The 26,601-nt window shown below is 37.1% G+C and overlaps 1 protein-coding gene across 1 annotated transcript in view; it reads left to right on the top strand.

The window, feature by feature from the left end:
- brinp2 (bone morphogenetic protein/retinoic acid inducible neural-specific 2) overlaps window positions 1-18,460 on the top strand; it is a 105,769-nt gene extending 87,309 nt beyond the window's left edge. The window contains exons 7-8 of the mRNA XM_079877713.1: window positions 13,266-13,488; window positions 15,405-18,460. Of these exons, the coding sequence (XP_079733839.1) occupies window positions 13,266-13,488; window positions 15,405-16,524 (1,343 nt within the window). The 3' untranslated portion in view covers window positions 16,525-18,460. The remainder of the gene's footprint in view (window positions 1-13,265; window positions 13,489-15,404) is intronic.
- The last annotated feature ends 8,141 nt before the right edge of the window (window positions 18,461-26,601 follow it).

The following is a 26,601-nucleotide window of genomic DNA, read 5'->3' as shown; positions in this document are numbered from 1 at the left end:
TGTTGGTTATTGGCAGATATTAGAGATTTTCTTTTAATCAGTATTGGTCATTAATGTGAATCACATGCATCCATTAGTGTGAATCACTGTATGTATCCTTCAGCAGAGCTTTTGGTCCTCTGGGCAATATCTGTGAACCCAATAAAATTGTAATTGTATGGGTCAGATATTGGCCTTTCCAATATCCAACAATTGTGACGGCTGCCAAACCAGTAGATACAGGGTGATCATGAGTCACTCTGAAATATAATAAATCTGGTCAGGCGGAAAGTAAATAGTGATTGCCTGCTATTTCCAAAACACTTATGATGAGATCTTGGTCTTTGTGTAAAGCATGCAATCTGTGAACAGCCAAGTAGGTTTTCACTGAAAAGGAATTTTTCACAAACTCCCACACAGAGGATATTTTTCTACATTTTTAAAGGTGCAAAATATAAATGTCAACCCTGGAAAATAGAGGTATTAGAATATGCGAACATCGCAGCATGACAGTTTGGTGTCACCTTGGCGCAATGATATGTGGAACAGCGAGATTAGGGTAGAGTTTAACTGCTCACTGCATGTCAGAATGTCTTTAATGTGACTAAACTAAGAGCTCCACACATGACCTAAAACACGCAGAATGCAGCAAAAGAATGTAATTTAAGCATAACAGGGTCTACAAAGCGCATGCAGGGAGGAATTGTGCCCACTAAACAGGCCTGCAATTCACACAAGAGTTTAAAGAAAAAGGAAAAGAGTAAATTCTCAAAGACTAAAAAAGGAAGCAAGAAAGAAAAGAAAAGAATGAAAAAGACAGGCCAACAAACACCATTTAAGTTGCTGAAGGCTACAAATGCTTCCTTGAGGAAGAAAGCCTGAAACGTATCCTCACTTCCTCCCTGCTGTGATTGCTAAGATTTATGTTTTTCCACAAGCTCTTTACTGGCATTGAGATATTACATGTAATTGGTGGTACATCAGGATAGAAGAGAGCACAGGAGGTATTCCCCATGCTCTGTACAGCTCTGTTGCAAGGCTCGAAATTGCGACCATTTTGGTCGCATATATGCTCCTGAAATGTAATCTGTGATTAAATTTAAAAATATATTTGGGAGCATTTGTGCGAGTGCAAATCATGGTTGTGGTGCGACCTGTTTTCATTTCTCTACAAAACGTTCGCAAATTACTGCACAGTGTGTACCTTATGTGCGCGCATCATTCTATCCAACGTTAGGCTACATAACCAATCAAACTTAACTTAACTTTAAAGCAGATTTTAGATTGGTTAAAGGGATGGTTCGGAGTGAAATCAACCTAGGGTCCTTTGCACCATGACATCGAGCCAAACACCCCCCGAGTTGAGTTTTCTCAACTCACAGGAGTGAGGTCAACGTCCGGGTTAGCAGTAGCATGAGCCGTCAGGCAAGTGTTATTTAAATAAACTCCTGATGTACTTACAAACTTTCCAATGCCTCGTTTTATGAGTACAGAACCTATTTGTACTACTGTATAAGTTTGGTACCATTCTGGGCATTATTAGTGGGGTAATTTACGAGATACAAATTGGAGCCAATAGCGCCTGCACTAAGCCATCCGGTTGATATCTCGAAATAAGCTCTAACTTTAAAAAAAGGAAAAAAGGCTTCTGGGGGGGTGTTTGGCTCGAGGTCATGGTGCAAAGGACCTTAGGTTGATTTTACTCCGAACCATCCCTTTAATATTAGCTGTCAATCACTCCCACTCCCTTTCACTGTGCTCCGTTGTCACGTGACAGGGAGCTGATTACTGCGTGAAATTTAAAAGGCTGATTTGACGTTTACTTGACTGACAGGACAGCTGTTTCGGTGGTTGCCTAGCAACATAAAAACCGCAGCGCACTGCTCATTCTGTGTGATCGGGGCAGTGCTGTGCGCCTCGCGTTTTCGAACCTGAAAAACGCGGTTGGTGTGATAGGCTTCCGCTGACAGATTTCTTTTGTAAGCCGTCACCTAAAGAGGTGGAACACGCCAATGCTGATGGTGAGGATGTTTTTATTTTTATTCTTTTATTAATATTAATACATAGCTTATTATATAGCAATATATGATTAATATCATAATCAATACTTTGCTTGTTTCATTAATGGATGAATCAGCCTTTTTTGAACGAATCTCTTGAATGAATGATTCAATAACAAATACATTTAAGTCACTTGTCGCCACCTAGTGGTGTAACAATGTAATCGATACAATTGTTATTTGAAGCTCTATGTTACTTTCAAAGGGTGCTTTTCTCTTTTTTGATTTTTTGGCTTCTGTAGACATCAGTGTTTATATCCAAACTATAATCTTTAATTCTAGTTCCAATTCAAGTTCTTCTGAGATAATAAAAATATTTGTAACACAGAAATAACAATAGTTGAATATACTCTCTGGGTCCTTCATTTTTGGTGGGTGCTCCTACATTTTTGCTGGTGCTCCTAACTTTTTGAAGTTGGGAGCACTAGTGCTACCAAGTAAAAACGTTAATTTCGAGCCCTGTGTTGAATTATATATTTGCTTGGATCAATAAAAAAACACTGATATTAGCATTCACACGTGTAGCAATCTTTAGCAGAGCACGGTAAGGTCATTTGCTTCCTCAAAAGGAAGAAAAGCAAGACAGACTAATTGGAAGTCATATCTGCACTGTGACGATGATCATGATGATGAGTTTATGTAGACATACATCACTTTCTCTAGGACTCTGAGCAGTCCATTTACTGATATCATTGACTGTTATGAATGAGGGAAATGTGACTCCGTGTGACAGAGCAACAGCAAGAGTTAAATATAGTGGAGACTGGGCTAGTTGCCGCACAGAGAAGATGTCATAAGGACTATATCTCAGTAGCAAGGTTTTTAGTCAAAAGTCTGTTATATGGTTTTGTATTTTAGTTTCAAACACCTAGTTCAAGTTCTCAAATCAGGATTGTTTTAGTAAATTCTGTCCTCCAAAAAAAATTACAATATGATCATACATCATCATCATACATATTTTTGCTGTAAAGGTAATAACGATAATATTGTAAATAAATAAATACAATTATTGTTATTATTTTTATATATTCATTTTAATTTAGGTTATTATAAATTTTAACTTGGATTATTATTATTATTATTTAATTCTGTCCAAACAAAAATGATATCATACTTTTGCTGTAGTTAATATCAGTAAATCAATTAATTATATTATATTAAAATAAATTATAAATAAATAAATGCATGAATACATGAACTTAATTTATATTAATGTATATTATATAAAAAATGTTATACACATTTTTCCTTTTCTTTTGGCTTCTTTTTTCTTTTGATCTCAATTGTTTCAGTAAGTAGAAGAAACAGTTTGACAGCATTTATTCATCTGCAATAGCAGTGCAACAAAGCAGAGCAAATAAGTTGACATCAAATGCTCGACTCATCGGAACCTCAGGGGGCCTTAAAAATGCACATGCAATAAAATAATTCCTTTTTTTTTCTCTGAGAATATTTCTCAGAGATATAAACACGATTTAATGACCCTGATAGGATTCTGTTGGGTTTTTATTTTATTTTTATATTATGTGCTTCAGTTCATTGTTTTGCTTATGTAAAGGAAGCAACATTCAACCACACACCTGTTCAATTCATAGAGCCATCTGGACTTGTTTGCATTATTCCTAGTGTGCATGTACAATCAAAACTGCGGATCATGTATGAAAATTACACATGCTTACAGTATGTAAATACATAATATGCATATTAGGCTCATAAGCAGCATGCACACAGTTTTGTTTTCCAGTCCTAAATCCTGTGGCAGATCTCCACTTCATTTCTCTGCAATTATTTGTCAAACAGTGAAATCAAGGATTTTCTTGTGTAAAGATACCAGCCGACTGAGCAGATCCATCAGAGTTCTGTTCCTGGATAGCATCAGGGGTCATTGAACTGCTTCCTTTCAAGCGTGTGATGTCACCCCTGCTGTCAGAGCACTAATGTGGGCAGGAGACTGAGCTCCAGTGCCATGCAGACTTCAATTCAGCCCTGAGCCTCAAAAAAGATAAAGGGGGGCAGTCTGACAGAAACATATGATAGAACTGAAATGTTTCCTTAGCTATAGGTAATGAAAAAATCTTTAAGCAGCTAAAGCCTTAATCTCAAGGCATCCTTAAAGTAGAGAAAATAACATACAGTAGCATACCCTATGTGCTTTCCATCTGAAGGCCAGTAGACGACTGGTGATATTTCATAAAGTTAAATTATATTTGTGTCACGTTATCTTATTCAATTCCTTAGGTGATAAGTTATTTGAAAATAGCTGCTCTTTCCACTTTAATTCATCTCTCTGCGTGAGTGAAACTTCAAACAGTTACTTCAAATAAGTTGCAGACCACCTAATGCTTTTGTTTTTTGTTTTTTTTTAATCTTACTGACCTTGCATGGAAGCTGAGAATAATATTTTATAATGAAATTCAGAGGCGTATTGAGAGGGGATAGGGAGTTTATAACTCTCTGTATGAGTGATGGAATACTGAGTGAGATCTGCTTTTCTCATACAGATGAGCGGAGACACTCTGCAGAACGCCTTTTCTCTCTCTCTCTCTCTCTCTCTCTCTCTCTCTCTCTCTCTCTCTCTCTCTCTCTCTCTCTCTTTTCTCTCTTTTTTTTTTTGAGCATGACTAATTGACCATAATCTCTTCTCCAACAAAACCACAAACGATGAACGAATGAAGGAAATAAGGCAAGAATACAAATTGTCATAATTTATTTATTTTATTTTTGCATCTTTATTTATTTATTTTCATCAAATTGTCAGTGTCAATCTCACGATAGCCTAATTAAATTTTGACCGTCCTTGGGACATGAATATTTAAAAACCTGTTTAAAACCCTGATTTGTGTGACTGCAATTTTCTATCAATAAACCTTAATTAAACATCAAAATACACTAGACAAAATTTAAGATGATAAAATATATATATAAGTTGTATTTCGATATATAGATAAATGTTATCGTCAGTTTTATTTTATTAAGCTTCTCCTTTCACTGACAATTATTTTAAATAAATAAATAAATAATGTTTTTTTTATGTGTTTGAGTATATTATCAATCCCAATATTATCATATTTGTATACTGTTTGTGTTTTTGTTAAAGCTGAGCTGAATAACATATACAACCTTACATCAGTAGGGGTTTGTTAATTTGGTGCCAAATGTTGGCTTGTTGTTATTAATAAACTTATATTTAAACTTATTATTAAAGAGGAATATTTGGTGGAATTTTTTTTTTCTTACAATTACTTGGGTAGCTGGGTTCACTGCTGGTCGAGATTTATGAATGCAGACAACACTATACAGTTTGTGTAAAAATTGAGAAAATGGAATGAGATTATTTACCTGTCTTCCTGCCGTGCTGCAGGAGAGCTCCAAATAATATTATTTCTTATTAATAAATTGGTAGTGGATGCCAAGTACAGCCAGAGCCCCGCTGAGCCCCAATAATTTGCAACTAAACAGAATCATGCAAACTTATCCTCCAGCCTAGAAAAAAAAACTTCCACTTAACTTTAGTTTCCGAACTCACAAGCATTTATATTTCAAGGAAGTCACACATTGTAATTTCTCCCTCTCTTTAGTGATGCGAGCAGTGGCTTGTATGACAGAACAGTCCATCCGGTTTTGATGCATATGCTGCAGCCACACACACGTTTTAGGTTTTAAGGGTTTCATTCATCCTGCTGCCCCATTTAAGTTCAGACCAGGCCTCAGTGCACCTCAAACTCATAATGACACGATGGCCTGATATGCTACTTGGTAATGGACTATTAAGAAAAACAAGCAGCACTATCATTTCTGCTAACTTAGAAGTATGGGGTGATTAAAATGATCATTTTACTTAAACCAAGAATACCCAGACTGCAATATGGTTATGTACGCTTTTAGAAATCTGTGTCACTTTTCATAGCATGGCAGATAAATCTTTTAAAATCAACTATAAAAAGACATGCTTATATGTTTAACGGAATTGAGTACTCTTCTGTGGAACCCACAGTAAACATGTTTTTTCTTCTTTCAATCGTTTCCTTTTTTCTCTCTTGAGAGTGAACTTTTACGACTGTGGATATAATTATGAATTTACGTTATGTCACGCCACAATGCTGGCTGCTTATATTTCACAACATACGAGCGAGGATTTCAAGTGTTTTATGCTCCTCTCCAGACTTTGACTGGCAAAAATTACTGTCTTAGTTAGGATTGATCTCCTTTATGAGATTTTGGGGGCTGAGACCTCAACAACACAGCCTGGCCTTGCTGAAAGCACACACCGGAGTACCATAAGCAGCGATCGCAGTGCACAGCACCAAGACAAAGAGGCTAAAGGCTCTATATTTATGGCTCAGGTTTCAGCAACAGTGAGAGAGAGAGAGAGAGAGAGAGTATATTTCAGTGACTGCTTTGGAGCTCTGATGACAGCAGGAGTGGAGGAAACAGTATTTTATCAGAGAAAAGCTCAAGCGACGGTTCATTCTTATTCTAAAAGCTATACAGACTTTTTCAACAGGTTGCCATCAATGAATTATGATAGCATTCCTCGCTTTGCATTTTTTGTTTAGCATGTAAAGAAAGATGTTGCATTGCTCATTATTTTTCTTTGTTGGACGGGAAAAAGATTCCTTGGGGTTTTTATTTTGAACATACCCACAATGGCAAATATAAGTGTTGTTGTTTTTTCACAGTTTTAGTCATAGTTTTCATCTTTCAAAGTAAATGTCACATTCATACATTTTAGTCAGGCTAAATTACATCTAATTTTAGTACAGGCTTACAACATTTTGGTGCAAAATTAAACTATAACAACATGTGAAAACTGCCCTTGTGAAAACCTGAGCTCTGACATTGCATTATAAAGACGTACTGATTTAAAAATAAGTAAATATAAAATTAATAATAATAAAAGTAATTTATTATTATAATTACAGAACAATGAACATACAAGCCACATCATACATGAGAAGGGTTACAGTTTAAATGTAAAAAGCTATAGCCTATTAATGACTGGTGACTCGCATATACATCACTGGCATTTATCAACAGACTGATATCAGTGAATTAGAACAATTTTGACAAACGGACAGCACTACAAATGGTCGACTCTCAGGTCAGTACCAAGGGCAACGTTGAGACACACCCATCGTCCGTGTTTTAGATGCGCTGCTATGTTCGTCTTCACAACTGGACATACACATTCTGACTAACACGTTGGCCTAACTTGTGGTGCGTTCCATTTGTCCAAGTGCACCAACCTTGACTTCAGAATGTAATATGGCTGCTCAGCTAAGTGAAACTGTAGTAAAATACTGTTTATTAGCACTTCTGTTTGTCTGTACACACAGTACTATCCAACCTCTATTTGTGGAAATGATACTTATCTATGCAAAATACCACTTTTTTATGTGTTTGTATTCTGAAAGAGCAAGCACAAGAAAGGTTTGCCTGGACGCGTCCATCTTAGTTGTGCTACCTGTGTACTGGAACGTGGTCACCTCGGGCGTGACATCATTCCCAGCTCCTAATTCCTTCTTCCGAGGTAAACGTAGCATTAGTTCAAGTTCACTTCACCTCATTTTGAGCAGATGCAAGTTGTTTTAATTAGCGTGATTCCCTTTCGTACCATCTTTGTTATTGTGGAAAAAGTAAATAAGTTTGTTAACAAAGATTTTGTCAGTGATTTTGCATTTCAGCAGGGTGTGGTTTGCGTGCAACTGGTTTGGGTAAAAATAATGCAGTAATTTCACTGACGAGATTAACATTGTATATACAGTACACAAAACCAACTGTTGTTTGTCAGTAAAGGATGATTCAAAGGCTTGGGCTGATGCCTAGAAATGTAACAACACATACATATGTGGTTGTCATTGGAATGTGTTAAATCGGTGTGTCCATGAAAATCTGTCATTGTCTGATTGCCAGGCTTATTTTACTACCTCGGTTCCTTCCACAGACTTGAAACGGTGTCTTGTTCATGTCACAAATGTCTTCTTCTGCAATTACAGGGAAAACTCAATTCTGCATTAATGTTCAGGGAAAAAATGTGCCCGGTTGACTGATTAACAGAGCAAATGTCCTTCATTTCGTTCTAACACTGCGAGAAATGTCTAATCAGGACCCTGTCACTAGTCAGTATCTCCAGACGAGCCGTAATTCAGCCATCCCGCTGTTACCTGTGCTTTGATCAATCTGTGAATTATGCCCTGTCCTCTGGGAGCCACCACATTTTTACCGGCTTTAAAATCAGATTCCACTTGGAGATATAAAAGACGTATAGAGGCCAGGCGGCACTGTTTGTTCTGTAGGGTGTCCGGGAAAGATAACAAGAACGCTTCCTCCCGTGAAGAGCGAAAAGCGCTCATTTGAATATATTATACAGGTGTCCTGCTTTCTCATTGAGAAAGGAAAAAAAAAATCCAAGCAATAATAAGCTGAAGGGCAGAAGGTACATCGTTGATCTGTCTTCTCTGTCCTGACTTAACAGTTTCATTTATTTTTAAACAGTTTTTTTCAAACGACTGTAAACTAATTCCATACAACTTGTATTTTTCTTTGCACAAAATGCTGCAAACTTCTGTGGAGTTTGGAGCTGATTATTATGTTTCTCTCTATTTAGATGCAAAACAGTTCATTACAGCTATAATGAATTTGCAAGCCCTATTTGCACTTTCATACAAAAAATATATGAGGCCGTTTTAGGTAATTTCAACAATATCGCCCGCATCTGCTTTCAGCCTGATATCAGAAGTTTTAAGTTCCTCGGTGCGTCTACTTGAGAATAGTTTGCACCGCACTGATGGTTTGCTTATAATTACAAAACTAAATCAGGCCATACCTGCAGGGACGCTTGGCTTGGTTAGACAGCTGTCTAACGCTCAAAAAAAGGCAGATCGCTGGAGCTTTATGCACAAACTGAACACATTTAGCTGAAGTCTAAGAGGCACTTTGAAACTGAATATCTAAAATAAAGGAGAACGCAAATAGTTGCACTGGGTTTGTGTACTACAACTAGAGGTAAAGAGTTTTCATTTCAAATAAATCGTGTCTGTCTAAGAAAAACTTTGTTGGAGATCTGATAGTTTTGTTGTCTTTGAGCCAAGTTAGATTTTCCCTGTGAAATTACTATAGGGGAGACTGTGGCTAGTTGTCATACTTTTTTTACTCCAGTGAATATTTCTCTGGGTGGGTTTATTTTTGAAAGTCAGTTTCTATGTAGGCTCATACCTTAAAATCATTTCCACTGTTGATTTTACCTTTTGCTTTAAAATACAGTTCATTTCACCTTTTGCCAAATGGGGTAAGTTGTCACAATGAAACATGGCATTTAAACAGCCGATTAAAGCACAATTTAAACTGTTAAACAATTATGAAACACAAAACAATGCAAATGTAAAAGGTAACAAAATAATTGGACTTGTTAATGAAAACCTTAGTTCCTGAGATATAATCCTTGTCAACTTCCCCGGGTTCCTCTATTTATTCATTTTTTGTTGTTGTATTATTCATTTATTGGTTCAGTTATTAAATCATTTGATTGTTTGTTATAACAACTCTGGCATATTCTTTCTTATCTTGACATTATGGCCATTCTCAGTGATGATACTTTGTGATAGTTTTGTAGTTGACAGTCTATAGTTACATCAGCAGACAGCATTGATTCCTATTCCTCCAGCTGTCTTTGTAGTTTTGAAAGTCCATACCATGTGGAGATGCAACACAGGATGCAATATAAGAAATAACTGTAAGGTAAAGTGTAAATGTCAAAAGTGTAAAAGTGTAAAAAAGTTTTCTCCTCCGTGATCGAAGGAAAGGGTTGTTGTTGTTACAGGATAAACTCACCATGTACACACAACTACCTTTTCTATTAAAGGGAACTAATTCTGTACAAACACATTTGATAATTGTCACCTGTACCAGCGGTCTGGCCTGCGCTACATCTGCATGAGGAATCAGTGTTATGTGTGTCTTTAAGTGAAAATCTAAATTTTCAATGTAGTCCATTTTTTTGAACCATTATATAATAAGCATGAATGCGGTTTAGTTCTTGAATGTGCATAGCCAGCAGTAAGTTCCCATCTCTCCTTGTTCATAGAAATTCGAGGTACTAATGTACAAAATGAGAATGTGTTTTGAGGAAAATAACCTCATCATTCCAGCTGACATTTTTAGGAAGGGCTAAATAGTCCATAAATTTGAACATATAGTCATAAATGCCAGAATATGGCAGAAAAGGGAAGAAAAGTTCAAATTGTAAATGTGCCACTGTGAATAATGAGATCTCCAGCAGAATATGGGCAAGAAGGAGATAAAGAGATGGGGAAAAGATATGAGAGAGAGAGAGAGAGAGAGAGAAAGAGAGAGAGAGAGAGAGAGAGAGAGAGAGAGAGAGAGAGAGAGAGAAGGCAGTGGAAGGCAAAAGAAGGAAGGTAGAGTAAGAAAGAGAGGGAGGGAGTGAGAAAATCTAATAAAAGCACTGCTGCATATGGCTACATTTTATGCTGTTATGTGGGAAAGGGATGATCAGGTACAGAACGAACCGCTATGGTTTTATTCGGTTGCATTATAGCATACCACAACCCTGATCTCAGCCCCTGTAGGCTTATGTTTGGAATATACATGTACATATTAAATGCTTGCTTTTTTATCATGTAATGAAAGCAAGTGTGCTGCAGATCAGATTCATGAAGCGATAAAGCATCTGTGCAGATGTAAGAATCATCTGAATACAATAATTGTAAAATGAAATGCTATTGAGCTCATTCAGTCCAGGAACACAAAGCCTTCTTTCTAACTAAATGACCAAACTGAATAATTTGTTTTAAAAAGAATATTGATATCACTTATCAGATAATGGCGCAACATACAATAACTAAAAAAGCTAAATACTGTAATACATTTTTTTAAATGAATAAATCACTTTTTAAGGGTACCTATTATGCAAAATTCACGTTTACATGGTGTAACATAAATGCGTGCCGGCAGTATGTGTACACAACCACCCTATAATCGTAAAATTCCACCCACTCCATTTTAATCCCCATAAATCATAAGCAGGGTCTCAGAATAAGCCGTTTGTTTATATGCAATGTGACGTCAACGAGTACCAACGGGTTTGAAGGTCCAAATTGCAGTTTCAGTGTAGCTTCAAAGGGCTCTACACGATCCCAGCCGAGGAATAATCAGTCATTTTCAAAAAAAAAAGAAAATGAGTATTTACTTTTTAACCACAAATGCTCATCTTGCACTAGCTCTGGGATGTGCGTCCAGGACTTCACGCATTACGTAATCACGTTGGAAAGGTCACGCTGAAGAACCGACCCAGTGTTTACAAGGAGAGGCTGAAGAACCAACCCAGTGTTTACAAAGAGAAAAACTCCATCTCATTTTCTCCTCCAACTTCAAAATCGTTCGACATCGTTGTTTTACCTTTTTTTGTAAAGGTCGTTTGACTTAGTCTTTGCACGTTCGCTTTGTAAACACTGGGTCGATACTTCCGCCTACGTCATGCGTGACCTTTTCAACGTGACTACGTAATGCGTGAAGTCGTGGACGCACATGAGTGAGTATATTATCAGGAAAACTAGAAATTGTTGCGCTCTAAATTGACAAAAAAATATTTTTCTTCAGGTGCGTAGAGCCGCAGGAATATGGAAACCGAGCAAGAAGGTGGCTGGCTGTACACCAGATTCAGTACAGACTACAGAAGTCATAGTTTTTGTTTTTGTTTTTGTTTTTTTGCATCATGCAAAAAGTGCTAATCGAAAGTGAATTAAAAACAAATGAACAGGTGCACTGAAGATAGCAATATGATGAAACGTTTGCTCCTGTTCATTTGAGTAAATTATCTGGACATTTTAATTCTGAAGTGAACTAATCCTTTCAAGCATTCAAGAAAAAATATTCTTATAAAAGCTACTAAAATTATTCAATCAAGAGCAGTGAGTGATTTTGTTTTTCTTTTGTTGTTTGATTCATATACAGTACCTACTGCTATATATGCTGTTAATATTACACTGCTTTCACTGTAATACACAGATCTAATATACACGTGATTTTGACATAACCTTGTGTGCATTTGACAGTTTAAGCGTAATAAGATGTGACAGAGAACTTAGTTTAAAGGGATAGTTCGCCAAAAAAATTACATTTTGTCCTTACTCACCCTCAAGGTGTTCCAAACCAGTATGAGTTTATTTCTTCTGTTGAACACAAAAGAAGATTTTAAAGAATAAAGAAGACAGTATTTTAAGGAATGTTGGTAACCAAAATACTATGGAAGTCAATGGGTGCCGTCAACTGTCTAGTTAACTGTCACTCATTTATCATTATTAGTTTTATATAACCAACATCACATTAGCAAACAACATGATTATGCACTGCCAGACCACCCTGTTAATTGTAATGCAATTATGTTGTGACACTGGTCATTGTAGGCTTTTCTTCTGCTGTCAGAGTCAAACAGACACACATGCATAGACAAAATGATAGGGAAGAGAAGAAGAAAAACGGAGCTTAAACTGAGCTTAACTGACAGTCTAAGCCAATGCTAATGTTATCTCTGTGATTTAGTCTTGTGTGTGGGAGCCTATGGGCTCAGCGCTCGCGGGATCATTGCACATTGTAATGCCCTGTGACACCAATGGAGCTCTTTCTGCATGGCCTTACAATGAAAAAGTGAGGGGGATAGGGGTTCGTCTCCTCAGAGCTGCACAAATGTCTTAATTTCTCTCCATTTTTGAGGGTTGCTCATGTCTTAAGTGGCCCAAATGCATTTCTAGATAACTCGAATTTGATAATTCTGCTAATATTTCACTGTTTACAGCTTGTACAATGAAAGTTTTCAATGGAAGGTGTTGGGAAATTATGTTAAGAATTATGAGTTTTTCAACTAAACTGTCTGTGCTGAAGACAGATTAGCTTGTCCTTATTTCAAGTAGTGATCAATCAGCAGTGCACAATGATTGTCAAAAGTTTTAATAAAACCTCACTTTGTATTGCTGCTATATAGTTTGGTGATACGTTGTGAGTCAAGTGATTAACTATTTTGTCTCTGCTGTTTTTTTCCCTAACAACACCCACAATGAGTCGCTCGATAACTCATGCATTCATATCATGAGCCATTTCATGTGCTCTTATTGAAGCTCATAACAGCTCAATATAGTTTATTCACCTTCTCCAAGGTTTCACAGTAATAATAACCATAATAACATTTCTCGCTCTCCTTCTGTTTTTCAGATGAGTTCAAGGCCTTTCTCAAGAAATTGCCAACAGATCATTTTTTAAACACCTCTGCCGTCTTAAAGTTCTGGACGTCAGATCTGGTCCTGCAGAGACGTTATGGTCTGCTGGAGGCGAGCACTAAAGTGGTGCTGGGAAAAGCCATCAAGATAGTGCGCAAACTCTTCGCTCTCAGCAAGCGCTGTCCTACACAGCCAAAGATCAGCCTGCCTAGAGAAAGGTACAAGGCCATATGATCTTTTGTTGTTGTTGTTATTGTTTTTGAAAATCATGTAAGGTAGCATGTGCAATGTGGATTTTAGAAAACATAAATTAAACAGATAGCTGGAACAACATGAGGGTAAGCAAATGATGTTGTTTTTTTTATTTAATAAGTTGGTTTTTTTAGCTTACTTTAGCATTCAAACATTTGTCTTTGTGTTTCTGTGTCTATAAGACAGTTGGCTGTTTCACTCTCAGTATATACAACATTGTGTGGTTTATTTAGACTATGGCTTAGAGGCATTGAAGCTGCACTATTGTGTGGTTCAGATGTTGTTCTTACAGGACAATTATTTTTGATTATGCAAAGAAAAAGTTGCTGGATATTTGAATTTGTGGGAAAAACAAAGAGAGATGAGAAATAAGGCTGGATGATATTAAAGTGAGTGAACGTTGTGCCTCGTGGTGCATGCATAGAGTGAACATTTCTGAAGAGTGGTCAGCGTGCACACACTATAATCAAGAGCTCCACGCGAGGGACAGGTTGTAGTTAGCATCCTTCAACTTGAAGACTTTCACTCCATAGACGGCTTCCACCTGCATCTGCACTGCACAAGGAAAAACACACTAGAATTAACCCAAACTGAGAGTGGAATCATTTTTGTTGCTTCATTAGTTTCATAAACAAAAAAAATTACCCTAGAATGCGATTTTTGGAGGTTTTTCAATTTTAAAAAAATGGCTTGATATTCCATGTGTTTCTTATAAATCTTGAATGTGAGGCTCTGTAATGTCATTTACATATTGTTGGGCATACGTTTAGAAAAAAAAAACTTTTAAAAAGACAAAAGACGATCTTTATTCTATTCTATTCTAATTCTATTCTTTTTATTAAAAAAGTGATTTCATCACTTAATACATAAAATAGTCCAAAGATGCCATTACTCTGAAAAAGATAAAATCAGGATGTCTTTTCTTTAAAAAAATAAAAGAAATAAACCATTTTGATCCCCTTGTATTCGTAGTTTTTTTTTTTTTTTTGCATGAAGTCTAGGGTTAATTTAATGACAAACAGTCAGCTATGTAAGTTTGATGTTCCCCAAAAAAGTTTAAGAACTTCATTGCTATGTCTGGCCAAGTCTGAGATGGTCACTAGTAATTTCAGAAATGCAGTTCTATTTGTTTTATGAGATTTTCAGTTTGTTTGAATGGTAAAAAAAAAAAAAAGATTTCTCACCAAAATAGAAGATTCAACCAGTTCTTAATTATTGAACCAAGATGCAGTTCTCGGAGTCAACATGAATAAATGAGCACTTCTTAGTGGTTTATTTACCGCCTGAATTGCATCTTGACATCAAATGCTCTCATGAAAAAGAAGAACATGTTACATTAGTGGATTTATAAGATCATTAATAAACTCGAGAGTCCAGGACAAAAGGAAGGCCAGATGAAATGAAATCCCACAGGGAGGCAGCCGACAGAAAGGGCATGTGATGTGAGAAATTTTATTTATCTATGCATGGCATTAAGTATGCGTCAACAGTTGTGAAGTGAGTTGGAAGATAATGGTGAGCATTTATTTAAGTGAATTGTCTCTCACTAAATTGGATAAAAAAAGAATGAAAAGAATGTGCCATCTCCTCACACACATCCCCAAAGGCTTTTAAGACTCACTTCCTCTACTAGTTAAGAACAATTTGCATTTGTCAAAGAACAGGCCATCAGCACTCAATTAATATTCGTATCAATCAGCAAGAGGAAATGAATGCCTCATTTACCACAAAGAAAATAAGGCTGATGTCAAGTTCTGACTGAGCAATTTTACATGGCAACGAAGCCCAGAAATCTTTCGATTTCATCTTCATTTAGTAAATCCAAGCCTGTCATTTTTTCAGGAATTAATCTTGTCTGTAATTATTACCTTCTCTCTTGCAGACCTCTGGGTTTTTGGCTCAACAAAGCCCAGTCTCTGTTGTATTGCAGCGAGCATGGTGTGCACGGCACCTTCTCTGAGGAACTGCAGGGCTGCATCTGTGCCACAGAGCAACGCGCCGTCTGCCAGGGCTCCGTGCCATGTAGGGTTGGTGAGGGGACCCTCTGCTTGTCCTGCGCCCCGGACAACATCACCCGCTGTGGCACATGCCTCCCAGGCAGCATCCTCCATATGGGCTTCTGTCGCCCCAACATCGCCAACTCTTTGGACCACTACATCAACTTTGACTTTGACATGCCAGACACAGAGATGCGTTACCTTCTCCAAAGGCTCGATAGCCGCATGGAGGTCCATGCCATCTACATAAGCAACGACGTGCGCCTGGGCAGCTGGTTCAACCCGGCGTGGAGGAAGCGCATGCTGCTCACCCTCAAGAGCAACAAGAACAAGTCCAACCTCATCCACATGCTGATGGGGATCTCTTTCCAGATCTGTTCCACCAAGAACAGCACGCTGGAACCCGTGCCTGCTATCTATGTAAACCCCTTCGGGGGCAGCCACTCCGAGAGCTGGTTTATGCCCGTCAACCAGCAGGACTTCCCAGACTGGGAAAGAACTAAATTGGATGCCTCACTCCAGTGCTATAACTGGACCCTCGCTCTTGGCAGCAAGTGGAAGTCGTTCTTCGAAACGGTGCACATTTACCTGCGCAGTCGCATCATCACTGATGATCCTGCCGTCAATGAGACACTTTTTTACGAGCCGCTGGACCTGGATGACCACTCGGCCAACCTGGGCTACATGAAAATCAACAGTCTGAAGGTCTTTGGCTACAGCATGCACTTTGATCCAGAGGGCATCAAGGACCTGATCCTGCAGTTGGACTACCCGTACACGCAGGGATCCCAGGATGCGGCCTTCCTAATGCTTCTGGAGATGAGGGACCGCATCAACCGGCTCTCTCCACCGGGAGCCCAGCAGCTGGACCTCTTCTCCTGCCTGCTGAGGCACAGGCTCAAGCTTTCGTCCAGCGAGGTGGTGCGAATACGGGAAGCACTCCAGAGTTTTAACACCAAGCTCCCCAACTCCACAGAGCCAGAACTCAGCCAGCTGTGCAGTTAGTTCAAATGAGCCTCTGTTGTTCATTTGTGCCTGCCAGTGAGAATGTATTTGTAAATGTGATGAGAGAGAAAGGGAAAATAAATTTATTGTCAGTCTACATGTAAATAATTGTGGATGAGATTGTCTTTGAACCCTCTTCCTTTGGGCAGCAATTGTAAGAAGCAGAATTTTTGATTGTAACCGAGATAGGAGCATACCATGCGGAAGCCGTACGTTGCCAGAATATTCCCTTGCTGGGAAAACCTTGTTGGATCTAGCCTACAGTCAAACCCACATAGTGTCTTTGAATAAGGGTTCCTTTTGAGACTATGAGGGTTTTTCCTAAGTGGACTGCCTATGAACCTTGAAAAAGAACATTTTAAGTCAGAATATATACCTACGGTTTCTTAGCACGTATGTGCGGGTGCTGTAGTTATTCTTGGTGATGTCATTGTTCGAGATGGAGAATCAACAATAAGAAGTCTATTCTGATGTAAAGTATCGGAGCACAGTGGTCCAACAGTTATAACAATCAGCAAAGATTCAAATTCTTGCTTTTCTATTCTATCTGGAGTTACAAATCCTGTATTGTGAGATCTGTATATCTGTATTTAATGTGGGACTGAATTGCCAGAATGTTGGATATAAATTCCTTTGTATTCAGAGATATGGCTAAACCAAAAGGTAAACATGAAAGCAAACTGAATGGCTAAATTTCATTACAGGTTTTTTAATGTTTATTGAAATCTCTTTTGAGAAGGCAACCTTAAAGTTATGGTATACGCTTACAATATTGTTTTGAAAAGGTTTGTTGGCCGCTTTGTATATACTGCTCATCTCATTCAAAACGTGAAAAGCTTCACATTGCTTCTTGGATATATACTGATAAACACCCGCATTTGTACTTTTTGAAAGTGCAAAGACCAAAAAAAAACAAAAAAACACACACACACTTCACCACAAAACAATTGCCTTATGAAGTGAAGTCTCTGTTCTGATATCAAAGCACACGTGGCTGTATGTCTCTCGCTTTAAGAAAAAAGCAGGAAACACTTTTTTTATTTTTTCCTCTGTAAATGTCCATTTTTAATTGAAGTATTATATGAGGAGTGCATTACGTGTCATCTATGTGCAAATACAGAGTTACATTTATGTCACCTGATTCAATAGCTTTGTTTGTTTTACTACATTTCCCTGCTTTTCTATTAGACATATTAGTCACATAGACATGATGTGACGAGGCGTAACTGTAATACATGAATTCATTGTAGTATCTCTACATCTAGAGGCAATTATTTCCACTCAGCATTGAATAACTGTACATGTACTGCTTAAGTGTTCTTGATTAAGTTGCTTGGGTTGTAGCATTTGTCAACACAAACAGCCACAGAATTACAGCCTTTGACAACACAGAGCATTTATTACTGCTTTTTATATAAAATTGGAATGTGTGGAAATGTCTGTGAAAATTGCATATATGCATCAACATAAAAAAAGATCAGTTTTCTGTCAAGATAAGATGGATCGCTCAATATATGAGGAGCAACTTTTACAGTGCGAGGTAAAAAAAAAAAAAAGAATAAAAAAGTGCAATTTATGCTGTTGTCATGGAGAGCTATAGGACCTTCACATAGTCTTTCACGATATATATATGTGACTCAACTGCAAAGGGGGAAAACATTCTCACTAAATTCAGAAGATGGAAATCACAGGGAGTCTGTAAATATGAGTTGTTTATCTTAATGTCTAAGACAGGAATCGGTTTTCACCCTTCAACAAATTGTCAAGACAGTGAAGGGCGTCTAATCAATCACAACAGCCCAATGTAAAGTGGCATAGCCTCCCTTTTGAGAAGGCATAAACTATCTGAATATTTCTGTATTTCATGATTTATTATGACTAAACTGCCTGAATTTACAATGTTTTTTTGTTTTTTTTGAGACACTTTATAATAACTTTCATGAATTAAGTCATAAATAAAATATTTACATACTTTACACTACTGTTCAAAAGTGTGGGGTTGGTAAGATTTTTTTTTTATGTTTTTAAAAGTCTGCTTTGCTCACCAAGGCTGCATTTATTTGGTCAAAAATACAGGAAAAAAAAACAGTAATATTGTGAAATATTATTACAATTTAAAATAAATAACACTTTTCTGTTTTTTGTTTTTTTAATGTAATTTATTTCTGTGATGGCAAGGCTGAATTTTCAGCATCATTACTCCAGTCTTCAGTGTCACATGATCCTTCAGAAATCATTTAAATATTCTGATTTGATGCTGAAAAAAAATTCGTATTATTATCAATGTTGCAAAAGTTGTGCTGCTTAATATTTTGTGGAAACCGTGATACTTTTTTTTCAGGATTCAACAGCATTTATTTGAAATGTAACATTGTAAATATCTTTACTGTCAATATCAAATTAATGTGTACTTGCTTAATAAAGGTATTAATTTATTTAAAAAAAAAAAAACTGTTATTGACCCCAAACTTCTGAAGTGTAGTGTATATATAAAGTTATAATATTACATTAATTTGTACAATAATCAGTATTAACTAGTTATCTTAGAAGCATATGATGTACTGCTTAAAAATTGATGATATAAAAAGTTATTAAATAGTGTCACCTTTTTATCTCATGGATATGTGAGATATAAATCTTGGGTTAATATCTCACTGTTTTGTACTTGGAGTTTAGAGATTGAAGGTTTTTTTTTATCCTACAATCTAATATATTTCTGATTAAAATAGCTCCAGCCGTCATGGTTTCATTCTTGTTTATGTGCACAGTTGACTGAGAAAGCTATTAAATTTTTCTGTGCAAAGGCATGAGATGAAAATCATTTACCATGGCTCTAACCATCTACTGAACGCATGTTTTGTAATACACTCATTTCAAAGTGAACGTACCTATATGTCTAATCCAGCCATCTTTTGGATTCCAGTTTTTACTATTTGTTTTCCATTAGCAAATTTGATAACATGCACATTTACCATCAACACAGGTCTCAGATTCTTTACTGTAACAGTTACAAGCAGCCTTGGTTTTTATTTTTATTTTTTTATTTTTTTTGCTCCTCAGATACAAACGATTCTGCTTTACTAGAAACGTGTAAAATGTGACCTACTTTCTGGCTTTCTCTGCACGCCGAAATAAAATGGGAGGTTTTTCAGAAAAACATTTGAAAACCAATCCTCATTAGCATTCTTTGAAGAAAAAAATCAACACAGTAATGCTGCAGGAAAGAGGCAAAACAATTATTTGTTGTGAAATCATTGCATTAATTAATTTCAGCCTGTAGTTATTTACTTAGCATGCTCTGAAAGAAAATGGCATGTTGTCAAGCGAATACAACTCCTGGAGTTTGAGGTATCCGTTGGCGTCATACTAGTCGCTGAGTCAACTTAAAACACATCTGAATGCTATTTCAGGACATTTCTGCTCTGTTCTTGATTCTGTTTGCAGTCAATTTACCCCATCCCATCTTTAAACTACACTTCTGTGCTGCAGGTAGTCAGACAGCTTTACCATGCTGTAAACATCAAGTGACTGAAATTGTATCTTGGCCATTTCATAAACAGTGGTGATAAATTTATTATACCTGTACATCCAGCAATTCATGAATAATGTTCAAATAAGATTTAATCTCAGAGGGGTCAGTCCAGAATCCTGCCTTTAGCCTCCATGCATTGCCATAGTGGGATGTTTTTTTGTTTTGTTTTTGAGAGAGAGGTATCAATGTCCAGAACCAAAGTGCTGAATGTAAATAGTTTGACTGCATCCATTTCTATGAGAGACAATATAGCTCAGTTATGAGCGTGAGATGCCAGCATGAAATATTGCAGAGAGGATTCTGTATGTGGCGAATAATTCTCTACAGAGTCAGATATGGGCGGTGTGGCCGTGAAATTAAACATAATCTTTATACTCTTAATATCATTTCTCTCTCTCTCTCTCTCTCTCTCTCTCTCTCTCTCTCTCTCTCTCTCTCTCTCAATGTTTTAACAAGATGTAAATGTTCTTATATGAATTATAAAAAGAAGCCATCTTTTCCCCACATGGAGCCTCTAAATAAATACTTAACTGGGTAAGTGCCATATCCTTTCTCCCATGAAGAGCTTACTCTTTGAACTGTTATACAGCAACAGACGACCATTAAAAGATTGAATTTAGCCTGTGCACTGTTTTCCATGGCACCAATCATTTACTTTTATAGAGATGTTTGCTACATCAATTTGAAGGCCAAATTTTACAGTTTTTCTCGATTGCTTAAACACATTTCTTGAAACTATGCCTCGTATTCTCAAAACTACAAACACAAATCCATAACGTCTCACCCAATTCCCCAAACATCCTATTTTCAGGTCAAAATGAAGCTCTAAACTCAAAACCATTCACTCTTGCTGAAAAAACAAACTTTGCCCTCTAACAGGACACACAAGCCCTCAAAATCACACACACTACAACATAGTCTAAGACACTGGTGCAATAAATTCAAAACAACATTTCCAAAACTGGTAAGTTATGTTGCTTGAGATTCCCCCATCACAAACCTTTTCACATGATGAACACAAAAGACACAACCAGTGGATACATTGGCACATTTTTATTCATACACAGAAAACACACACACACAAAAACTTTTTTTTTTCCTGTTTTACTCTTTTTTTTTTTTTTTTTTACTCTATTTTTTTTATATATTTACTTACAGTAAGATTTGTGTGACCAACATATGACAGTAAAAGAGCACACACAAACCATATTCTAATATGGAATTCGAATTGTATTGGAATGGTAAAGAGTGTTGGGACATAACAGGAGGGCCTCCACTCAAGGATACAATATGATGGACACGTCTAAGAATGTTCCACATATGGTTGAAATACCATCATTTGCCTAGAAAGATAACAATCTGGGAGTCAAGACTATAAAGGAGAAAGGATGCCCTCCCTTCACTGTCACACTCTGCAGCCACACTGTCTGACTGTATGACTGCTGGCCTTTTCTTGCAAGAAAATAAACCTCATCAAAGACTATTGGAAATGTTTGTCTCTTATTCAGTGATAGAATTTTGTTTGCCACCACACCTCCCTGAAGGTTCTCGAGGCGACGGTAAAGCGACTCAAATTTGGCCTTACTCGTAGCCCAGCCTCCCTCATAGTCATACCATTGATAAAGACATGGGCAACTAGAGTGGCTTGAATTTCATCTGAGACTGCTTGTCTTCTTGTCCTTGCCCTTCCTCCTCCTCATTCTTATCCCTCTTCCTTCATGTCTTTCTGGATCCATTGTTCCAAAACTCAATAAACTGATTTGGGCCCTTTTATATATCTATTGAAGGTTCTGATTGATGTGTGTTCAATTTTGACTCTTAGTGTTTCCACCTGGGTAATTGTGTGCTAACTGAGCTGAAGCTGTGCTGACTTGAGTGAACAATATTGAATGCTAGTGCTTTCTAAATGACAACATGGTCTAAGCAATGAGAAATGAAGGGATTTGTGTGTAGAGTTTTGCAGTGACAGTTCAACAAATCTGACTCATGTGTCAAAACAGTGAATAGTGTTTATAGTTTAGTGAAATGGGTGTGCTTTTTGATAAATGGCGTTATGGTTTTGAAATTTTAGTTCAAAAGCCTGGTTATAGTGTTTAAGCAATCGAGAAAAACTGTAATAAGTTTTTAGAACCGCAGTTTTATTTTAAGTAAAAGTCTGTGGTTTAGAGGGAATTGAATTCAGAATGCCTTTAAAACTGTAATTCCTGAGTTTGATTTTCAATGGAATGTGGCTCTATTATGCAACGTATAGGCCCTCTGGAAAAACATGCCTTTTATTACATTTTTGCAAAACTCCAAAAAAACGTACCTATATACAATTCACTGCAGAACCCAGCAGAAATGACTACTGTTGGCAGTAAACCACAGACAACTTTTATTCCTTTTCAGACAAATAATGATTACAGGGGCATTATAATCGATTACTAGACTTATTTTCGCACAGTTCCTTTCACAATAGTTCTGTAGCTTATGTTATGACCTCTCAACACTTTTACCATAGCACATGATTTGTAAACTAATTCATGTTGGCATCACATAACTAGCTCCATGATACACCTTTTCTGGTATGAGAAACTTGCTTGTTAGCTTGCCTGTACATTGCACTTGTAATGTGCAGCGCTCAGGTATGAGTCCTGTGAAACACAAAAGAGATCAAAGACTTATAGAAGCTAGCTAAAATGGCGTGGTTACTTCAGCAAATGCATTTTTATCTCAATTTTGCTTTTGTTAATGCTATTGGTTCAGTTTAGGGTAAGGATCAGTGTATGCCAGGCGTGTCCAATCCTGCTCCTGGAGGGCCACTGTCCTGTAGAGTTCAGCTCCAACCCCAATTAAACATACCTGAACCAGCTAATTGCATATGCATATTACGTGCACATGCATATGCATATTACGTGTTTAGTCTATAGGTATGCGCGTTTGAATATATATGTGCACAGGCGTGTAGTCTTTCTTTACAAATTGACCAGAACAAATTTCTTGTCTGGCCTTAAAAATGTATAATACAGAATTATTTATCGCTTCCGCGTAGCCATGTGAACTGGAATTATTTTGACAACATTTTATCTGTACAGAAGTAAACGGAAAGGAGAGAGGCCTTCACAGGGGAGAGACTAGATGACACTTCAGGACTGCGTTGTCGTCGTGTCCAGGCGCAGGTCCTTCATCAGATCTGGATATGGCTTGGATCTGGCAGACTGCGGTAAACCTCGGGATAAACAAAGAGACTAATATTAGCGTAGACGCCATTCTTCTTATGATGTAACAAGTACATCAGGATTTATGGGAAGTGTTCCCGATTCCGGCTGACCTAATCTATGCAGCCTAACACTGAATTATAGAAATTGATAATGTGTTATGAGTATGCTAGGTCAAAGAGATGTGTTTTAGTCTAGATTTAAAGGTAACTATATAGTAGGTGAAAAACAGTATGTGACAAAAGAAGTATGTCCGAATTTACTGTAGTCATAAAAGAGTAGGCTAAAAGTACCCAGATGACATATTTCTTCCGGCGAGATTCTGAAGTGTGCATACAATGGACACTTTACCATCCCATGAGGCCACGGGAGAGGATTTATGAATGTCAGTGAATGCACATAGCTGACGCTGGTAGGTCACATGATAATGACAACATGGCGAATGTAGTACGTCTATATTAATACTATAGAACATACTGTTTTAGCGGTCGTGAAGTAATTACTTAAATAATTACAAAATAAGTATGTTTACAGTTAACACACAAGACATTGTCAACAGAGCGAAGAATTGACGAGTCACCATGGAAACAGATGCTAAGAAAAAGCGTGCCATGCTACTTTCTTCTTCTTTTGTTTAATGGCTTTCTACATACTTAGTGCATATCGCCACCTGTTTGGTGGTTGTGCAATCATTTTTCAATCTTTTCGTTTAATAATCTTTAATCACTGTGAATAAGAACTATAATGTGTGTTTGATGATAATTTAAATAAAAAGACCAAAAAATAACAGACTGTGCTTACAAAGATATCACGGCTGTATAAGTTTATTTTTTATGTTTAGTCATTTTCCTTCCACGTTGCTTGAAAGGTAAGATATGTATGTTAGAAAACGTCCTGTTGCAAAAAAAGAAGAAGCAGAAAGCAGATCAACGATGTGTGAGATGAGAATTATATCTATATACAGTATATATATATATATATATATATATATATATATATATATATATACACATAGAAGTTTTTAGAGTGGTGCAGGTATCATGTCACTTATAGGCCAATCGGCAGTTAGCATCACGCTGATTCCCTCGACAAAAATCGAATAGAATTTCTCCATAGGATTTTGAATTAGCACAAAAACCAAGCTCTGTGATCAACAAAAGTTTATGATACTCACACGTTTTGTCCATCAAGATCATTTTCACAGGTAAGCATGACGTTTATGAATTTTGAAGCCTAAATGCAGCTGCCAGAAGTAAAAAGCTAAAGGTACGCTATAAACGAACTATACCACGGTAGCTCGACTTCAACGTCACCATCACTAAGTTTCCGACAACTGTTTCACTTTTTATCTAAAAACATTTTCCTAGAAAGTTTGGGTTACAATAGTTTGTAAGAGCACAATTATAAGCATAACGAGGCTGTAAAAGCGGACTGAGTTTACCTTTTCGGTGTGATGACGTTTAATCTCCTCGACAGCCTCTGTAGTCTCATTAGCCACGTGTTAGCGATTGCCTTTTTCGAGACACGTAACAGCTTAAAAAATCACGAGTGGGGTAATACTGATGTTTTTTATGTCGTAGAATAAAATGCAAAAGTGTCTTGAGCTTGTGTTCACCACAGACATTATTTCAGCCATTTAACCAAAATCACATTCAAAAATAACTTCGCCCTGAAGTCAATGTAACCGGAAGTGCTAAAATGCTAACTCGTTCCCGCATTTTGGCCTACAAAGTGATGTTATACCTGCACCTGCATCAATAGGTCAAGTATGCGCTGAACACAATCTTAAGTAAACTAACCCTGGAACAGAACAGGTTATTTTCAGAGAGTAAGTTGCTATGGCTACTTACATACCCTGAATGTTACCACCGTTTTTGGAACCGCAGGTTGAGGTTATCCGCTTACTTATCCTTAAACATGTCACATAACCTCAGATAGAGCATAGATTTACTTTTAGTGCCACTCACTCGACATTTCATTTTCAAACCACAGCCATATGAACAACAAAACGATTTTATAAAGCATTGCCAAATTCACATTCATCCGCTTCGTAAAAAAAATGAACATGCCTTTGAGTCCGTCACTCACAGTCCATTTCACTTTTGAAAGTTTCATGAAAGTGCACAAAGCAGCATAATATCATTTTGAAGACATGTCACCACAGTAATGTTCATCAATGAGCTTGGGTTGATATTACAGTAGCAAACAGCAAGCAGAATTGCTATTCAAAATTGAATGTAAAAAAGTAATTAACATAAATTCCAATAATTTAATAAAATTAATAATTTAAAGATTAATAAATGCTGTATAAGTGCAGTTCATTATTAGTTCATGCTAACTAATGTAATTAACTAATGTAAACTAATAAACCTTATTGTAAAGTGTTACCAAAAAAACATTAGAAGTTCCCAATGCTAATCCTCAATGATTATTCTCTTATTCTCTCAATTGAAAATTGAATGTAGGGGGACAAAGCTGCTGTGGCTCTATGTTTATAAGAGAGGCCATTTTGAACTCAGTCACTTGCTACTGAATCTGTATGTCCCTTCTGGAACAGAAATAGAACAGATAAGCAGGTCAGGGAGTTCAAAATATAATCTGACTTCAACACACCATACCGCAGAGCAAATAAATTCTGCCTGATTCTCCTCCAGTGTATGTTTGAGGATTCAAAGGCAGATAAAGAGACACCACAAACCGGTTTAGCACAACAGAGAACAGGAAGAAAGTTAACAAGACAGGTTTCCATGGGCACTGAGGGTGGATACACCAGCCTAGTTTATTTGTTCCCTCTAAAACGGGGCTTTTAAAGAAACGAAAAGGTCGACACTGGTAGAGGAACAGGAGGAATTGGCCCGCCAGCTTCCTCAGCTTCAGCAGAGATGTGTGAATCGATAAGATGGTTGGGGGTTGACAGAATGACAGCCACCGGGAGTCCTGAAGGACATCCTGTGAGGGAGAGGAAAAGAAGAAGGGTAGAAGAGAATCTGACAGGACACTTTAATGAATAGTAATTATTTTCAAAGGAAACCGTTCTGTGGGTTGTAATCTTGAAATCCGTTTCCCACTTGAGGAATAAAGATGTGATTTGTTACTCAGGCCGACGGGAGGTTTGAAGAAGAAACAGAATCCTGACACAGAGGGTAAAAGTTCAGAGCAATGAGTCGGTTTGAAGAAAATCTCTTTTATTGTGACTGAACCGTTTTCTAATAGATTTTTATTTGTTTTAATCTGTGTTTGTTTGCATACGATTCACCACCAAACAGTAAAGAAACAGTTTACCCCAAAAAATGAAAATGCTGTCATCATTTAATACCTTCATGTTGTTCCAAACCTGTATTGTGCACA

This window comes from Squalius cephalus (assembly GCF_949319135.1).
Source record: "Squalius cephalus genome assembly, chromosome: 7".
NCBI classification, from domain to species: domain Eukaryota; kingdom Metazoa; phylum Chordata; class Actinopteri; order Cypriniformes; family Leuciscidae; genus Squalius; species Squalius cephalus.
The sequence above is the reverse complement of the archived record's forward strand: the minus strand, read 5'-3'. Positions and strand labels throughout refer to the sequence as shown.